Raw genomic sequence first — 18,081 nt, forward strand, 5'->3', positions numbered from 1 at the left:
AATGGAAAATGTTCCTTCAAATGTCTCTGATTGATGTGAACACTCGGCCCGAGCTTCATTCGATCAGGAGTTGTGCTTTAATGATTCGGACGAGTTACAGATCTTGAAGTTCTTTCGTCCTCAGAGGCTTCAGAACCTTTTGTTCATGACACCTTAAAATAAAATATAGAAATTCTACTTGAGCAGTTCACCCAAACGATGATTTGGTTTCATCTGATTACAGTTTGAATGTACGATGAGGTGAACTATTAAACTATTAAAGGACACTGAATCCTCTCAGGAGAAGCTTATTTTGTGACTTTTGTGACTTTTGAGAAGAAATATTTCTGTCTAAAATGGCAAAGAAGGGAAACGTGTATTTTAATCATCAAGAGTCAGTTTATTTTCATCTAAAATGCAAAGGACATAACAGGATTTGAGAATAAATCCAGGGTTGAGTGCACAAAAATGTTTCACTGCAAGCGATTATGTACAAGAATGAAATCAACAAATCTCTACAGGATCCAACAGGTACTGCATCGATATTTAGAGTCAACTTTTTGAACCCAACAACGTAGACTAGACGGGACGTGGATTCATTTGATTATTTTTTATTTCTTTTTTTAATCACAGCACATTGATTAATTTACATTTGAATGAACTTTTCTTGCTGAATCAAAAGTTCACCGTTAGTGCATAAAGGACCGTCGAGTGCTCGTCTTTCACTAAAGAGGTCAGAGGTCGGTTACGTGGCCTCATAAACGGGCCGGTTATCTTTAACTTGTAAAGGTGAACGAGCAAAATTCTTCTGTTTACCCAAACGCGCTACCCACAAATACATCGGCTAGCAAATTCAACTTGATTGTACCGCCAGCGTTTAATTAACGTGACCGTTAGTGCGTCATTTCAATACTATTAGACTTTATTCTTTTTGCTTGCAGCACAAAGAATAGTAGATTTTTTTTCTGTGACGTTATACAGAAACACAACTTCAGTCTGGGTGTAAATTATGAAGACAATTAGCTATAAATTCCTGATTGAGATCATTGTGTGTGTCTATTTAAAAAGGTTGTCTTTTGCTCGGTAACAGCTGCCGATAGGAAAGGTTTCTGCACGGAGAGATGAGGAATATCTACACACTTTGATCACCACGCGTCTGATCACCTTTACCTGCCAGTTAGTCCAAGAAACAACACCGCGTGTGGATGGAAATACGCCTCTACGGAATACAAGATAAAAATGGATTTGAAAGCTATAATTCAACACTATGCGTGCTATAGTAGAGACCCCAAAACACTCACAATCAGCTTAAATCAAATATGGAAGGAACCATTTCTCAGAACACAGATGAGTTTAAATACATGAGTTACGCAATTCTTCTTCTTTTTTTACTTTTTTCTTGCTTTTTTAAAACCTCCAGTGAGGAATAACGAAAGTGCTCTGGTCAAACCTGTAAAAAAATAATTTATACACACCCCCTCCCCCGCCCGCCGTCTGGCTGGAGGGTTTTGTCACAAAAATGGTCGACGACCGCTCCCGCTCATCGATGGTCCTCCTCCCAGTCGGCGCCGCCCCTCGGCCGGATTAGTTGTCATTTGTTAAAGGGAAGGCAGGCCGGCAGCGTGACGGTGGAACAGGACGGGCCCGCCAAGGGCTCCGCCACCTCCCCCTCCAGCTCTGTCCACGTTCCCTTCTCTGGGCTGTAGCAGATGGTGGAAGACTTATAGGCCCCCTGAGGAGAAACACAAGGCGGAGTCACTCCCCTGGTTGCTCTCGGCGCCGGGCGGGTTTTCAGGAGCTCCTCGACTGCAAAGATCAAGTCTGGCGGCTTTCTGCAAACGGGTTGCGCTGAACGCTTAAAAAGAGAAGCGCGAGGCGCGAGGGCCGTACCATGCTCCAGCTGTAGCCCCCCACCAGGAAGATGCTGTCGTCAAACACGGCGCAGCCCGGCCCGCTGCGCCCCTCCAGGATGGGCGTCTGCAGGATGTTCCACTGGTCGGCCTTCGGGTCGTAGCACTCCACCAGCATCACGTCCAGGTGGGAGAAACCTGCGAGAAGGAACGAAAGACCATCTTAAACTGGTGCATTGTGGTGTATCGCGTAAATGGGGGTGCAAGTGAGGGGGGGGGGGGGCACGTTCTGCTCCTTGTTTGGCTTTGAAAGGCCTCTGAAAACACGTTTTCCAGCCACCAGCTGGGAACGACGGGTTCCTACGTGAGCGCTGTCCACCAGCTGTTTGGGTTGTCTCTGTATCGGAGCCGAATGTGAAAGAGATGCAAACCCAAAACGCATCATTTCAGCGGCTTGTTCAGGGTTTTTTTCTTCATCTATTTCGTTCCTTGATTGCTGAAGTATAAAAGAGGTCGCGCAGTGGAAAAAAGGTCCTCGGCTGCTCATGAAAGCAGCCTCACTTTCACTGCTCTCTATCGGACAAAAGGGAAAGGAAAGTATGGATCTTGACCTCTTTTCCCTTCGAACGGATGCTTACCTTTCAAATGGTTTCCACCAATCGCGTACAGGCGGTCGTTCATTCCAGCCAGGGCATGAATGGCCCGCTTTGTGTTCATATCCTGTTTCCGTGCCCACACGTCCATTACGGGGTCGTAACAGTAGAGCCAGGACACATACTCTCCATTGTGAACTCCTCCTGCAACAGGTAAATATAGAACTGGGCTTTGAAAACCAAGTGGAAACGCGCGGCAGGGCAAAGCGCCACGTGTGCTTCTTCTGTCACTAAACCGGGTCGCCGTGCTGCACAGATACAGTGAAAGCATCAAACTGTCCGTCAAACAAACGGCACCGAATCACGGATCGGACGTGAACCGCAGAAGCTTCGTTTAAGGTGAACGCGAAGGCAGCTGACAGGAAGTAAAAATGGGCCCAAGCTGTTGCCTAGCAACGCTATCAAAAAGGGGCGATTCAGGCGGAGGGCGAATAGGGAAACGCTCAGAAGATTAAAGCTCGCGAACATGTTCTAGAAGAAGCACAAATGGACGGAGGGACCTTGGAGGAGAACTTAGTGTCCTGTAAAACTATTTAGAAAGGTGATTCTAGATATCTTTATTTATATTTGATATTTAATGCTACATATACTGGCACCCGACTCGAGCCACCAGCTCTTTTGCAGCCGCTCGGCGCCGCTGCCCTTTGTTCCCGGTCTCTTTTATTTTTACGCGGTAATAACAGCCACAGTGTGTAACGCTGCACAACTTGCTGATGATTCAGTGACAGCTTTTCGGAAGAGGAGGATAATGTTGGATGACGTTCTGCGTTGGTGTGAGCGAGTATTTGATTGATTGAGGAGTCAATTAAACAACAGATGTCGTCGTAGAAGAACTGGAAGTGTTGGACCGAATTCATATTGAGGTTCAAATGAGCTGGTTTCAAAACATTTGTAATTACCAGATAAATAAATAAATAAATAAACCAGAACCTCTGACCAAACGGATTAGCGTTGTGTTGCATTGTGGGTAATGTAGGTCCCAGGTTTTAATTAAAAAGAGAAAGATTAAAACTGTCTATTGTGAGTTTTAAACATCATGTTACGATTTTTGTGATACTTTTGAACACAATATTATTATTATTTTTCCAGCTTGCAATAATTTGGCTTTGTTAACATTTAAGATGAGATGCAACTTGTGATTGTTTAGCTCATAAATCTTTACATTTGGTTATTTACAATGTGTCATCAGTTTGTATTTGTGTAAAATGTGTAGTATTCAGATTGAAATTTCTACTTATGGAACAGAATGACTCTTATCAGAAAATACGGTTGATTTTCTCACGCTCAGAGTCATGAAATAAAGGTTAATTTAACCTTAAGTGTGTACTTGACTAAGTGTACTTGTACTATATATACTATATACTATATGACTCTGCAATAATAAAGATTCCTCACTGACATTGTTGTGCCCAATATGTATCTTTCAATAATGGAGTGCATATCCATCCCCCGTCTCCTCACCCGATATGTAGATCTTCCCGTTGTGCACGGCTCCCGCGTGGGCGGCCAGAGGCTGCGGCAGAGGCGACAGGTAGTTCCACTCGTTGGTCTCCAGGTCGTAGGACTCCACGCTGGACAGGTAGCCGCTCTCGTTTCTACCGCCCACCACGTACAGGTGCTTCTCCAGGCGGCAGGCGAAGAAACTGGCTCTCCTGAGGACGGACAGCGGCAGACGTCAGACGACATGGTTAAAGCCGGAGAGGGACGGCTAGAACAATAAGCGCTTACCTCTCCTGCATCGGGGGCAGCTGAATCCAGCTGTTGAACCTGGGATCGTAGCGGCTGACGAAATGAGTGCTGTGCTTCCCTGCGGAGGAAACGACAGAAAATCAGGCCCAACGTCTCCACCCACACAAGGCCACCTTTGTTTCCAATCGCAGTGCGATAATCTCCGCAAGAGCATCTGAAATGGTCCCCGAGGACGTGTTTCGGTGCCGTGTTGCTTCGCTCTCGGGGCTAAATAAGCACAGTTGACGGCGCTGTTGTGATACTTGGGTGGGAAAGGAAGCAAAAGGACAGTCTGGCATTCTCCAGCCTGGGTTTGTTACCACGCCGCTTCACGGCGAGCACTTAAATGTTTCACTGTCACAGTTACTTTCCTACGCCAGTCACTGGCGAGCGTCTGGTGGAGTGTTGCTTGTCCACTCAGCGTTTGAAACGTGTCGCGTCCGCTCTGAACCGCAGGCTCGCAAAAAGAAGTAGACAATGAAACACAAAAGTCGCAGGAAGGTCGCCGTACCGTTTGGGTTCCACTGGTCCTCTCCGCCCAGCAGCAGCAGGAAGTTCTCCACCTCCACCACGCAGTGATGGGCGCTGTTGTAAGGCATTACTGGACGGGACGCAGAGACAGAAAGGTGTCAATCGCTGAAAAATGGAAAACTTCTTACTCGACTCGACGACGAGGACATTTTGATACAGAGCGAGGGCGGACGTGGCAAAATCTGGGCTCCGCGTTAACCGGATTGTTCATGGAACTTGAAGGCCCCGACGACAGGAAACCTGTATACATGCAGAATAACAGCTGATCACCCATGACAGTATCACAGAAAACCTAATACTAAACCTCAAATACTCAATATCACTCTCAATTTCTAATAATACGAGGAGAAAAACGACCCATCTATGAACAAAGCTGATATGAAGTCGGTCTGACGCGCCGGTCAACGCACAGAAGTCCTTATTGACGCAGCGTCCATGAGGACACTGCCATATCTGTGCTGTCAGTCCTCCCGATCCAGTGACGACTTTTATTTGGTCACGCCGAGCCTCCCGTTGTTTGACAAGCGCCGCTCATTATTCCCGCTGAGGTCCGGATTGATGAAATCTGAAACGCACTCGTCACGAGAGGAAAACATTCTCGTTACGGCGACGCGGCCAGACGAATGCGAGTCGACGCTAAAGGATTTATTTCCCCTCCTCATTGCTTTTTGTTTTCCATTCATCCATCTACAGGAAGTCATTTCTTGTGGGAAATCAAGCCTGTTGACTCCTTAACCGGAACAAATGAAAATATGAAGCAGAGCAAGCAGCCGACTGTTAGTCGCAACATCCATCCGTCTGTGTGTTTGTACATCTGTCCATCAATCCATTTAGGAGCCATAACTCACCTGCCAGGTACCGGACCTCAGCGCAATCGCTTCACAAATCCCACTGCAGCCGTCCGTCTAGTGACAAACCGAATATGTCCGATAAACAGGCTGTTTAGTCGGCACGAGGAGCTAGAAGCCCGCAGCGGGACCCCCGGTGAGGGCTTCTCCCTTTGTCTGTGTTTATGCTCCCCCCCCCCCTCCATCTTCTTCTGCTGAAGTGACCCCATTGAGATGTAGAGAAATGGTCTTAGGTGACAGTCATAATGAACACGGCCGTGTTCACTCAATAAATCTCGGGCCCTGGCGCCTTTTGAGCACAAATCAGTGAAATGTTAAAGCCCCACCTGTCTGTCTCCATCAGTCATTTCCACTGTCACCTCCCCACCGGGCTGATGGATCGCAGTTGCTGCAAAATTAGACAGCCTTGAATCTCGTTCCTTTCCAATTGGCCCCTCGCTGCCGATCTCCCTGCGGCTGGCTGCCGCGCGCCGGCCCGCTATGAGGTGGGAGTCTAACGCTACATACACTGAGCGCGGCTTTATCTGGCGGCGAGGGAGGGGGTGGGGGGGGGATTAGGCCGCCTGCCTCCAGTGCACCTCAAAAGACGAGTGCCGTACCACTGCCGGGTTCCCTTACGTGCTATTTATATTATCACCCAGCCGGCGGCGTGCGGCACGCGGACGGGCGGCTCTTTCTTGCACGTCTAGCGACTTGACGTCGAATGTCACGTCGTCCCCGCGGGAGAAGAGGATCGTTCGCTTTGCAGAACGTCTGCAGAATGAGTGCTGCAGGGAGGATTTGGGACGTTTGCCTCCACAGGTGCATCAGATACAGGTGAGCAGTTGGATAAGTGCCACAATAAATGACCCCCCCCCCTCTGTAACAGTCCTGTGAGGTGAAAAATAAAGAAACACGTCTCTGGGTAACGCGTGAGAATTATGAGGCGAGAATCTCCCCCTAAACCCGCCGCAGGAGGGAGGAGGGGGGGGCAGGATGAGCTCGCCATCCCTCTCTACACTGAGCTCCGGGGCTCACTAGAGGGAGTCAGAAACCTCTGCATAGACGGCAGGCGCCGTCCGGGCCGCTCGACTGGGCCCCCCTTCCCTCCACCCCCCCTCCGGCTAATGCACCACCGCCGCCTCCTCCCGCTCCGCCGCCTGCGCGTCCCACTGAGCGGCGTTCCTTTGTTCCAGGCCGGCGCCGCGTGCAGGAGGAGGTCCACATCCGAGCGGAGCAGCCTCTGTCTGGTCGCGCTGGTCCACGCCGCCGTGGGTGCAGACTCCTCTCTGGATCCATCCGACAGCAACGAGGGGGGGGGGGGGTGGGGGGGGGATCAGATTCTCCCCAAATTGTGCTGATGAATGTCTTAATCAAAGGCTGTCGCTCTCAGCTTCGCCTCATTGAAAAGTCCTGATTGAATGTTAATAATGTGCTATTCCACATCCATTGTGAGGAGGCGACATCAGATGCCCACTAATGTGTTAAGGGGATGATTTTGCAGTTTTGTCCTTCCACTTGGCCACGGACCATTTGAGAGTTGACTTTTTAGTTTTGAGTGATGGAAATCCCCAGTGACCTTTTGCGTGTTTTCAGGTCCACAGACACAGTGTGTGAGTGAAATGGGAAAATGACGACACACACACACACGCACACACACGCACCAGCGGGCTGCAGGCTGTTGTGCATACGTGGCTCCTTTGGTAAAAAAAAATACCTCCTGCAATAACAAATGACGTCCATGTGAACATTCTAGCAGCAAACTTTCTCTGAATTCCACAGAACAAACCCACAGTCCTTAAAATCTCGCGCCATAAAAGGGAGAAATAAAAAATGTATGAACGTCCCGGCTGACAGACGACGGAGCCACGGCTAATACGTACGAATGAAGGCACACTGGCAAAGCGCGGCTGCGAGCGAAAAACTCGATATGTCTGGCGATGATGATGATGATGATGCAAAGGACAAATACGGCCGCCCATTAGCTCTTGGTCGACCTTTGCAATGTGACAACGATATAGTGGCGCGCCTTGAAAGGTCAGGAAGCCCGGGAGAGAAAGAAGAGCACGGTGGACTCTTCAGAGGTGAGAACAGGTTCTCTGTGGACACACCACTTTGTTTTAAACAGAATGGATCCTCAGGGGGAAATGATCCGATATCATAAGACCAATAACCCGAGCGTGAGTCCCTATTTGTGACGTGACTTTTTCGCTATCACACAAGTGTGAGTTCTATTTGCTTTTGCATGTTTGCCAACATTCCAGCTGCTGGGTTCCATCTCTTTGGCATCGAACTCACCTTAAATAAACCTGATGTCAGCAGATTTAATCTGAGGAACGGATCAATGCGAGGGAATAATCCCGCTGAGCTTAGTAAGGCGGTATTGAGGAACGATGGCAGGTTTTCTCTCCCTGTCATTAGATTCAAGTATGAATCTCATCACGCATCCTGCCAGCAGATTTCAGCAAAAACAACAAGGGGAGCCGGGCATGAAGTCACGGTCTGATTAAAAACGTATATTAAAAGTAATAGTGATACATTATTACCTAAAGGATTTAGGGAAACTCCTTCCCCTCATTTTCCATGGAAATTAACCTGCGTTAAAGTCATCCATAGGAACTACTTTTTCTCATCATTAAAGCCACTAACACGAGATGCCTCAGGTTGCAAAAAATAGCAGGGAGGAAATCAGCAGAGCCTTTCGCTACTCACTTGTGAGGATCTTCCATGTCTTTTTCTCGTCGTCATAGTACTGGACCAAATTGCTGGGGAGACGATCGGGTCCAGGAGGCAAACCACCCACCAGTAACAGCATTCTCTTATTGGAACGGATTCTGTAATGTCAAAAGTGTGTGTGTGAGTGTGGGTGTTGGGAAACGGGGGACAAAACACTTATTGGGCCTTGAAAATAAAATAAAAATAGGCTCAACCTTTACCTGGACGCCTCTAATTTCTTAATTGGCATAATAGCTTTGACGCCGTTAGCAGCAGTTGCTGAAAATGCGGAAGCAGCAATTCGATCATCAAGGAACAAATGGAACCAAATGCACGGATTCAATTACTAGCTGCTTCCTGTCAGGCTGCAACTCCTGAACAACGACGCTTCACATCGGCCGATTTGCGCCACAGTGCAACAGCGAGCTCATCCTTCTGTTATTGATCAGTTATTGCACTAAAGATATATTTTTCCAATTATCTGTGAAGAGAAGAAGATCCCGCTGGAGGCTAAAAGCACATTAACCTGCCCGAACAACGTCTCCTTTTCATTGGCTGCAGTGATTCATCTCTGAGCCAGTTGAGAGGTATTTCCTGTTTTGTTTGTATCTATACAACACAAAAGTCAGACACTTTATTGTACATTAATGACCGTTTTCTCCCAGTGGGACACAAATCGACCAATGAATCACGATAAGCATTAAAAGATGCAGCTGGCCTTTATCTCCATCCACGTTCACCTTTCTCATATTTTACTTTTCCACACTCGGGAAATCCGCCGTCGTCTCGGTACATTCTCTCTGCCACCGGCCCACTCGGAAGTGTTTTGGGGTTATTCATATGCAAATGAGCCCCTGGACATAGATAATGGTGATTAATTGAGAGGAGAGAGACGGCGGCATGCGAAACCAATTATGAGGATTCTCCATTCTTTGCTCATTCAGGTCCATATGTGGGAATAGACGTGTTACTGGGACCACGCCGGAATAGAACCATGATCTACTTTTGAGACTGTTTGTGCAAAATTCGATTAGAATATTTATGGATTCTCCATCCTACAGCTGTTTAAAAAGGTATATGCACCGTCATTTAACACAAGTCTCCTGTTGACTTGAATTTAGGGGACTCTTATTCGATAAATCCTTAATTAGAATAATTTCCCTCTGAAAAGACTTCAGCCTCGGTAGCCGCGTGTTTCTTCCACTCATACCAGAATTGTTTCATGATTACCATGTAATCCTGGTAACAATTACATCAAAGCATTTCAAATTGTATTCATGAGAGTTGCTGCACATCAAACGCATAACCTTTATCTAGTTTGCTGCATCTTGTCTACACTGATTAGAGAGCAATTACACAGATGTGTGAGGGAAATAACGAGTTGGGGGTTTTTCTCCCTTCACTAAAACATGAGGTAAGTTCCTAATTGTGGATACAGCGAAGCACCGAGGAGGCCGAGACCCCTGACGGCCGAAGGTGCTTCACAGGACGAGCCCCACGACGCTCATTACTGACTGACTGACCGCCCACGCGGTCCAGCCTGCACAGGCACAGCGGGCAACCCTACCGGCGTCGGCAATTTGTCCAGATTTAACACGTGGGAGGCCTCTAATCACCTCACGTCCACTCAAAGGAAGCTCCTTGGCCGAGTGTGTGTGTGTGTTTGTTTGTCTCTTCCTCACCTGCTGGCCGTGGTCTGCCTGCAGTGCTGCCTGAAGGGCATCAGGTGGTAGTTCATGGCGTCCATGAGTAGCTTCTGGCACACGGGGTCAGTCCTCATGAAGTCAACGGACTGCACCCTCTCCACCAGCTCCGGGGCAGGTATGAGGGCGAAGCGCAGCCTCTTCATGAGGTCCGGCGCGTAGTGCATGCGAGTCTCCCGGTCATGCTCCAGCCAGAGGACTGACATCTGGAACAGCGCCAGCTCCGACTCCACCGGGGGCGGCAGAGCATCCAGCATGGCGCACATCTCCTCAAAGTTCAGCAGCAGCACGTCCTCCACCAGGTACTTGTTGGCCAGCTTCTTGGTCTCGTCCAGGCCGTGGAGAGCGGCGATCTTGCAGATCTGCTTGTAGTTCTGCACGGAGATCTGGTCGTTGAGGAACTGCACGCTGAGCTTGGTGATCTGGGGGATGTTGAGGATCTTGCTCACCGACAGCACCTCTTCCACCGTGTCCAGGGAAAGAGTCACGTTGGCGGTGTACAGGTACTCCAGCACCAACCGTAGTCCGATGGACGAGCAGCCCTGGAGGACCAGGTTGTTGATGGGCCTGGAGCCGGGGGTGGCCAGCTTGTCGTCTGGCGAGGACGAGGGGGTCCCGCTGCTGCCCTGGTCCCCTTTGCTCCCCTCATTGTTGATGACGTTATGGGAGGAGAAGAGGGATCTGAAGTACTGGGAGCAGGAGGCCAGCACGGCTTTGTGGCAGTGGAACTGCTGCCCCTGGGCGGTGAGGGTCACATCGCAGAACAGCTGTTTTCTCCACAGGAGGTTGAGCCCGTGCAGCAGGGTGTCACTGTGCGTGGGGTCGAAGGTGGATGTTCTGTCGCCCGATCTGGACATGACTCGCTGGCTGGGATCGCCACCTGGCCAACAAACACACCGAGCACGCCATTTACCGCGGGGGGGTCACGTGTTCGCACGCACACACACACACTGAGGATGCAATCGATCAACTAATCGAATAGAACCATTTCTCGAGTTAAGTTATCAAACAGAGTGTGTGCGTGGTGTGGGGGGGGCACATCTTCATGCAATGCCAGCCGGAGAGAACCGACACCCGACGGACTTTGAGCTCCCGGCGGTGAAGCAACAAACGGAACCGCGGTAGTTTAGTTCCCACAGCGCGCCGCGCGTTTTCATTCCCAACGCGAGAGGCTTCGAGACGGAGCCGAAAGAAAGAAGCGGGGTTTTTTTTGGTCTCTGGAAAATAAAAATAAAAAAGCAACCGAAAAAAAAAACAGCAAACAAACAGGCGCAGGAGCCGCGGGCGCTTCTCCTCCCGGATGACGCGGGGAAGTTGTCGTATCTCCGGGCGGAGAGGACGCGGCGGGACGGAGAGCACGCGGCGTTCGGCACTTATTCCCTCTCCCTGTCTTTGCAGCACGCACACGTACACGCACACGCGCGCACAACGAGGACACCTCGCACACGCCGCGCGGGTCCACGGAGTCACACAAAAGGCGGTTTAGTCGGGTCCTCCGGAGCCGCCGGCCGGTGCGCCTTCGGCCCCGCCGCGCGCGGCCGCGGAGGCGGAAAAAAACCGCGGCGCGGCTTCCCGGCGAAGTAACACGCGACGCGCGTATCTGATCGTTCCGCAAAAGAAAGAAAAAGGAAGAAAAAAAAAGCCGCTAATTCTATGTGCGCAACGTGCGCGAAGTTAACGGCGCCGGCGTGCGGATTCGCCTCCAAAACGCGCCCCGTCTCAACTAACCGACGCGAGCAGAGAAGCGGCCAAACTTACCTGACTTCAGCTCCTGGCACGAACCAAAAAAAAAAAAGAAAGTCAGCTTCAGGATCCCAATATTCTCACGTGAATATTTCCTTTGTTCTCCTCTTTTTTTGTTCCCGTTTTAGAGGAATGTCCCGTCCTTCTGGTGTCTCAAAATAACCATTGACTCCAACTCCCCAAAGTCACGGTTTCTTTCTTTTTTTTCCTCTCTCCAGGTTATTTGTTGACGTTGATCATTTGTTCTCCCGAATTAACAAGAAGTGCGCGAGAGTGTGTGAGAGGGAGCTGTGCTTTCTGCAGGAGAAGAAGAAGAAGAAGAAGAAGAAATATACGTGTGACAAATTATGCTACCAAGAAACAACACATCATTATCCTTGGGCCTGGGGCTCAGTGAGTCGTAACGAGAGTAATAGGAAATCCACGGTTGGGGAGAGAAACGGTCGTGCATGGCCGGTGGAGAGAGACCATGCAGGGGTATGGATGCTGGAGAGACTCGCAAAATTATGGCTCAAGGCTATTGTAAAAACTGTCGAGCGTAAATGACTGCGATTTCAAACATCTATGGAAGAAAGGAAAGAGAAAGGGGGAGAAAAACCGAGTCTTTCCCTCGCTGTTATAGAGAGAACCGTCAAGTTTTAGTGCGCATTGCTAATTAGTCAATTTCTCTCTGCCTTCACAGCCCGACGACTTTGCTGCTGAGCTGAAACTGCTAATTTCTGGGACCAGCCTTTTTTTGGCTGTGAACTGGATGGATGAATGGCTTGTCTCGCACAAATGACAAAAAGCCCCTGCCTTAATCTCCATCGCCAAAATAACCCCTCATCTCCATTCTGCTCCTGCTAGTCCTTCAGACACAAGTTTAGCATCTGCACCATAAAGAAACGCACACGCAGCCACAACGTCCACGTATTGTTTTATAACGATGAGTTGAAGCTTATTAAAATGGCCTATTTACATTATTTACACACACACACACACACACGTGATGTGAAGTTGTGTAACAACGAGTCCAACCCAACGTGCAGCGCGTCCATACAGCTGGCGGGCCCGCCAACACAACGGGTTGAAACCCGATCCGGCGTCCAGCGGGTCACGGTGGCGCCTTGTGTGTGGGGGGGAAAAAGTCCCGGATGGATATTTAGAGTCCGGAAGCGCCGACGTTTCCACCGACGACGCCGACCTTTACGAGCGACCGCGAACGCCCACTTGACCCCACGGTGGCGAAAGGCCCCACGTGGCTTCAGTCTGTGTGAGTCACAGCGGCGATATCGTCTAAACCAACGCCGCATCTTTGCCGCAGGTTTTGGGACCAGCGCCACGACGCTGCTGCTAATCCAGTCCCAAACTGTTGGTGACTTATTACAATGTGTCAATTAAAACGCGGGGCTCAATTAGAGTGAAGAGACGCACGTGCGGGACTCCCGCGGGACCCCGAGTGACAGATAACTCACAAGTTAGGGAATGACAGATAAACAGGGTTTGTTCACGCCGCGCGTCGCCGTCAACAACAACAACAACAACAGGCCGCATGTAGCATCCGTTATAGTCGCAGGCACCGTATCGTCAGATGTTTGACAAGCACCCAGCCTGCGTGTCCCCTCCCTACCCCCCCCCCACACTGGTAGTTCCACTCAGCCCACATGGACGCTGTGAGGTGGCCGATTGGATCGCGCACGCCGCATCCCGCATAACAAACCGCCGCCCTCGCGCTAACCGGGCGCGTTTGTTTGCGGGCTTTTTATCGTTTTATCGTGGTTTTGTCTGTACCCTGCAGAGAGGCGCCCGGCGCTCGGCTAGCACGCCGTTACCCGGGTCTCCAGCGGGCCGTTCCCACGCAATAAAATGACCGTTTGCAACTCTTCCAGCTCTTTGTAGCAGCTCGGTCTCCCGAGGCCGCTGGTCTTCAGATTGCAGGGCGTTTATGGTTGTAAGTTGTTGCAGTGTGCAGAAGGAAGGGGAGGAGGAGGGGTGAGGGGGGGTGAGGGGGGGGGGGGGTCATCAGATAAGAGAAGAATTTCCAGACTAATTAAACCCTTTGAGACAGAGAATCACACCACAGTGATTTACAACCCTCTGTACCAGTTAACCCGACTCGTATTTATCTGTCATATTACTCAGATACCATATCTACCTCGTAACAAGTCTTCTTTTTGTCCTCGGCGCCATGGATACAAGAGGGGGGAGATAAAAGAGCGAACGACAACACTTACATGAGAGTTCACATTCTGCATTATCGGGGACAAAATGCTAAAAACGTAGTTTGAAAAAGGCTCAGACGGATAACGGCGTCTTACATCCACCACATGAGGTGAAGCGTCGTAATAAGCCCCTTATTCCCCCCTCAGCTAATACACAACTTTCTGTGCAGATTACAATGAAGCTTCTCGTGGCTTATAACACGTAAATATGAACCGTAACAGCACAAACACATTATTTGCCACCTTAAATCACTAAACTGAAGATTTAATCTAATCAGTGCAACACAACAAAACAAAAGGAGAAGCTCCAAAGTTGTTAATCGTAGAGTCTAGCAGGCATAATTCCTTTTGCTGGCTGCCGCAGAGGGGTATGCTAAGATAGAAAGTATTATTTTCCTAAATGGAAGGTGTCAGATGGTCACGGAAATGTGATCGGCTGTTCAAGATCACCGCTTCCCATCTGCAATTTGTGACGTGTGAAAGATTCAGCCCAAATGTGCTCAGCGAGCGTGAATCCTCAGCACTTTCTCTTATCGTGGAAAAGCAAGATAACCAGCTGTTTACAGATCAGAGAACATATCATATTAATATCATGGAGAGGGTGATATCATCTTGTTTGCAAAATATTCTGTTAACTAAGTGCGGTGCGGCAACCTATAAAGTGAGATTTGTAATTTATGTTTTGGTGAAATGTTGCTTTCTGATAAAAAATAAATAAAAATAAAGGAGGCGGCAGGCAGCCTCTTAAAAAAAAAGACTGTAGGGCGAGATGATGAATTCAAACTGCAGGTTACAGAAACACAGCATTATAGATCCTGCAGCACAAACATTTGAATTAAAGACATCCAGCTAACTAAACACTGATAGTGTTGATTCCTCATCCATCTTATTGTATTATTAAATCATCATACATTCTTAACTCATCACGGTCGTGTTCTTTTTTTAATGTTGTAGTGTGATACGACTGCTGGAGCCTCTTGGGAATCCGTATGTGAAGCGATTTTGATGGCGAGTCCCAGTAACCTGACACTTAAACCGCGTGACACAGTTTGGACCAGCGGGGCTTCTCCCGAGAGAAGCTGTGACACAAAAGGAACAAATGAGTTCACCAGCAGCATCAGTTTGACCTGCAGAGGTGAGGAGGAGGAGGAGGAGGAGGAAGGGTCAGTCAGAGTGCAACAATGTGGACATTTAAACAGCTGCAGGCACGTGTTCACTCCATTAAATGGCTTCTCCTCCTCGTCTTTTGATGCCGGGACTGATGAGCTCGTCATCTGGGCTCAAAGTTAGTCGGATATGATTCTGGAGGCGTCCGCGGTGTAATACGTTCTATCTGCCATCCGGGGAGCATGGGAGGCCTGCTGTTTTAAACCCCCAGATCCCCCCTCACACGCCGCCGCCGCCACCACAGACACGGCTCAGAGAGTCAGCCGGCAGCCGGGAGGTGAGCAGAGAGGAAACAGGCGGTGTCCCCTTCAGTCTGTGTGTGTGTGTGTGTGTGTGTGTGTGTGTGTGTGTGTGTGTGGCGTTTCTCAAATGACAAAAGGATCCCAGTCGAGCGCTTCAGGTGGGAGCAGACACGGAGACTCACCTGAGGGAGAGTCCGGCCTGTTGGGACCGGGGGGGGGTGGGGGGGGCTGCAGTGGCGACCCGGAGACGTGTGAGGGGCCCCGCAAGTGGCCACAGTGCTGGTGAGGAGGAGGGGGGGGGTTGTTTTTTTTATTGCAGGGTTGGGGGGCTGCTGGAGGAGGGGGGGGGGGCTGCTGTTGCGCAGTTTCCCCAGCGTGATGCATCTACCTTCAGGGTGGCAGCAGGCGTGGAGTGGGGTGCGATGGAGCGAGCACGGGCTCAGTGGCGCGGTCACCTGGGGACGCGGGAGCTGCTGTAGCAGGACTGATAGTTATTCCTTGGGAGAATTGCAAGATGAGCCCCATTGTATTAGCAGCCCCCTTCTACTGAAACGGTATCAATGTTCCCCGAGCTTTTGAAGAAACAAGTCGGGGTGCAAAATATCTGAAGAAGTTTGCTTTAACGGGGTGAACGTATGAGCTAGAATAGTGGAATGCAACAATAAACCAGTGCACCCAGCTGTATGTTTCCTGTGAATCTGAAGTTAAACTTCAGTAAATTCCTTTGGCAACGGGAAGCCAGCTAATTATTCCATACTGATTTGAAAATTGTCAGACATCAAATTTTCCGAGGCGCGCTTTAGTGTTGCTACCGTTTCAGTCGTATGTTTGCAAACTCTCTGCGTCTAATATGGTCAGCACTCCCAATTATTCACTCCACTGACAAGTGAAACAAACGGGACCAACCAGTGCATTCTGTATTATCTGCACCCGTCGGATTCCCCGACAATAATTAATACAAAGCCAAGCTGCTGTTAGCAGCTCGACGACGCGAGTTCTCCTTTTCCCGACAGTTTAGGAGAGGAAATCGCATCCAGGGGCCGAGGTCACATGCGTCATGTCCGGCAGCCGGGTCACATGACACCGCGGCCTGTGGTGGTGGTGCTATTGTGGAGGGGGGGGGGGTATTACTCACATCATCGCTGCACGGGACGTGTCCAGAATGATATGAACGTGGGACCGGCTATAAATGTACAACGCGCTAAGTTTATTAATGCGCAGCTATGGTCACACGGCGCTATGTATTACCTCTCCATTGGCTCTTAACACACACAAAGAGAATAAACACATTACTAATACATCACATACACAGTGTGTGTACAGCATGTAAGCAGTATTTGTAATGTAGATGTAGTTTTCACAATAAAACACCACTCTGATGACAAAACAAAATGAAATCAATGCAGTGTTTATTTTAAATGTCCTTTAAGGAGTCGTCATGTAATCATAGGAACCCCTCTTATTTTACCCTACGAGGATATTAAAAGGGGTTTTTTTTTTAATTATAGAGGAGCACATTCTCCTAACATCCATTAAAGGAATGCCATGCTAATTTTAAATCCTCGCAGCAGGCATTGGCATCAGCAGAAGAAAAGTGGATGAGTTTCTCTTTAACAGCTGTAATTTGTGTTTTCCAATCACCATGCTGATTTCTGCTCATTATACTCCGGTTTCACACCGGTAAGTGAGCAAAGTTTGGATTGATTGACTCTAATTAACTAAAAAATGTTCCAAGCCAGGGATTTATTATCATGCTAGCTGGCCACAAATGTCAGAGACTTTCACAAATTATTATCCCGTTAAGATAAATATGTTTGAAATCAAACGAGTGTGGCAACACAACCAACGCGTATTGTTAAGCTGATGAATCTGTTTGGCATGTTTTTCCGGCGCGGTTCCACATTAGAGACTCACCTGGGCAATCACACGGTTCCAGTGTGTCGTTCGGCTGCACAGTACGACTGAACGACAGATGCTGCAGTTACCTAAACTTTAAAAAGGAACACTCGGCCGTACTGTACAAACACTGCCGGGGACAACGCTCAGCAGACTTTTAATCAGTTAGTCGCAATACAACGTGGGGATGTAAGAGCTGAAGTGGTGGTCAGGGGAACTCGCCCCTCCCGTGTGCATCTCCCTCATTGACATTTCAGACACAGAAGCTCACCAGCTGCTCACCAACGGGGAGGTTTGCAGCGGACGCCTCCGGCTTTTTTTTGTTTTTCCCCCCGGATCTTTTGAAAAGATCTCAAAAGCAGAACTCTGGTTAGCTCGAGAAGACGGAACGTTGCTGCGATTCGCTCGGCTCCACGTCGGCGATCAGAAGCGGCCGCTGGGGTGGATCCAGGCGAAACGGGCCCATCGCCTGCATGGTGGCGCCGGGGCTGAAATTGGGAGAATCACGCTGCCTGCAAATCGGATTTTCCCCCCGACATGTCTCTCGCCAAAATCAGCGTATTATACAAAAAAAAATGCCCTAAACCAGCTTCGACGTGTCGCACAGCGACGCTTGTGCTGCCCAACACTCATCATACGGAGGGAGGAACATAGAAGAAAATACATCTGAGCTGTCAGGGAGCCCCATCAGTGTCCACAGTCCACCCTCTTTACAGCATGTACGTGTGTGTGTGTGTGTGTGTGTGTGTGTGTGCGCCTGCAGATAAATGCGATGACATGTAGTTGTGGCTCACTTTCATTTTTTTTTAGGGGATTGATTAGATGCAAAGCGAGTAGACGAGCGCG

The 18,081-nt window shown here is 49.3% G+C and overlaps 1 protein-coding gene across 2 annotated transcripts; it reads right to left on the reverse strand.

The window, feature by feature from the left end:
- Positions 1-358: 358 nt before the first annotated feature.
- klhl14 (kelch-like family member 14) lies at positions 359-12,124 on the reverse strand. Of its 2 annotated transcripts, XM_078099881.1 has the most exons (9): positions 11,745-12,124; positions 9,966-10,866; positions 8,281-8,402; positions 4,722-4,811; positions 4,211-4,289; positions 3,944-4,134; positions 2,468-2,626; positions 1,870-2,027; positions 359-1,711 (listed from the first exon to the last, which is right to left on the reverse strand). In XM_078099881.1, the coding sequence occupies exons 2-9, from the start codon at positions 10,841-10,843 to the stop codon at positions 1,571-1,573; spliced, it is 1,818 nt and encodes a 605-aa protein (XP_077956007.1). In that variant the 5' UTR covers positions 10,844-10,866; positions 11,745-12,124; the 3' UTR covers positions 359-1,570. The 2 variants fall into 2 exon arrangements, with proteins under 2 accessions (XP_077956007.1, XP_040026783.2); XM_040170849.2 differs by lacking the exon at positions 11,745-12,124 and having other exon boundaries at positions 9,966-11,705.
- Between the last annotated feature and the right edge of the window lie 5,957 nt (positions 12,125-18,081).

The sequence above is a fragment of the Gasterosteus aculeatus genome, chromosome 3, assembly GCF_964276395.1.
Source record: "Gasterosteus aculeatus chromosome 3, fGasAcu3.hap1.1, whole genome shotgun sequence".
Taxonomy (NCBI): Eukaryota; Metazoa; Chordata; class Actinopteri; order Perciformes; family Gasterosteidae; genus Gasterosteus; species Gasterosteus aculeatus.

What these genes read in the sequence shown, in the direction of transcription:
- klhl14 (XM_078099881.1), bottom strand. Translation starts at nt 10,843, where the DNA reads ATGTCCAGATCGGGCGACAGAACATCCACCTTCGACCCCACGCACAGT. An exon ending in CGGGAAGATCTACATATCGG is followed by an intron (nt 2,627 to 3,943) that starts GTGAGGAGACGG and finishes TACCTGTTGCAG; the next exon opens with GAGGAGTTCACAATGGAGAG. An exon ending in TGGTGGAAACCATTTGAAAG is followed by an intron (nt 2,028 to 2,467) that starts GTAAGCATCCGT and finishes TCCTTCTCGCAG; the next exon opens with GTTTCTCCCACCTGGACGTG.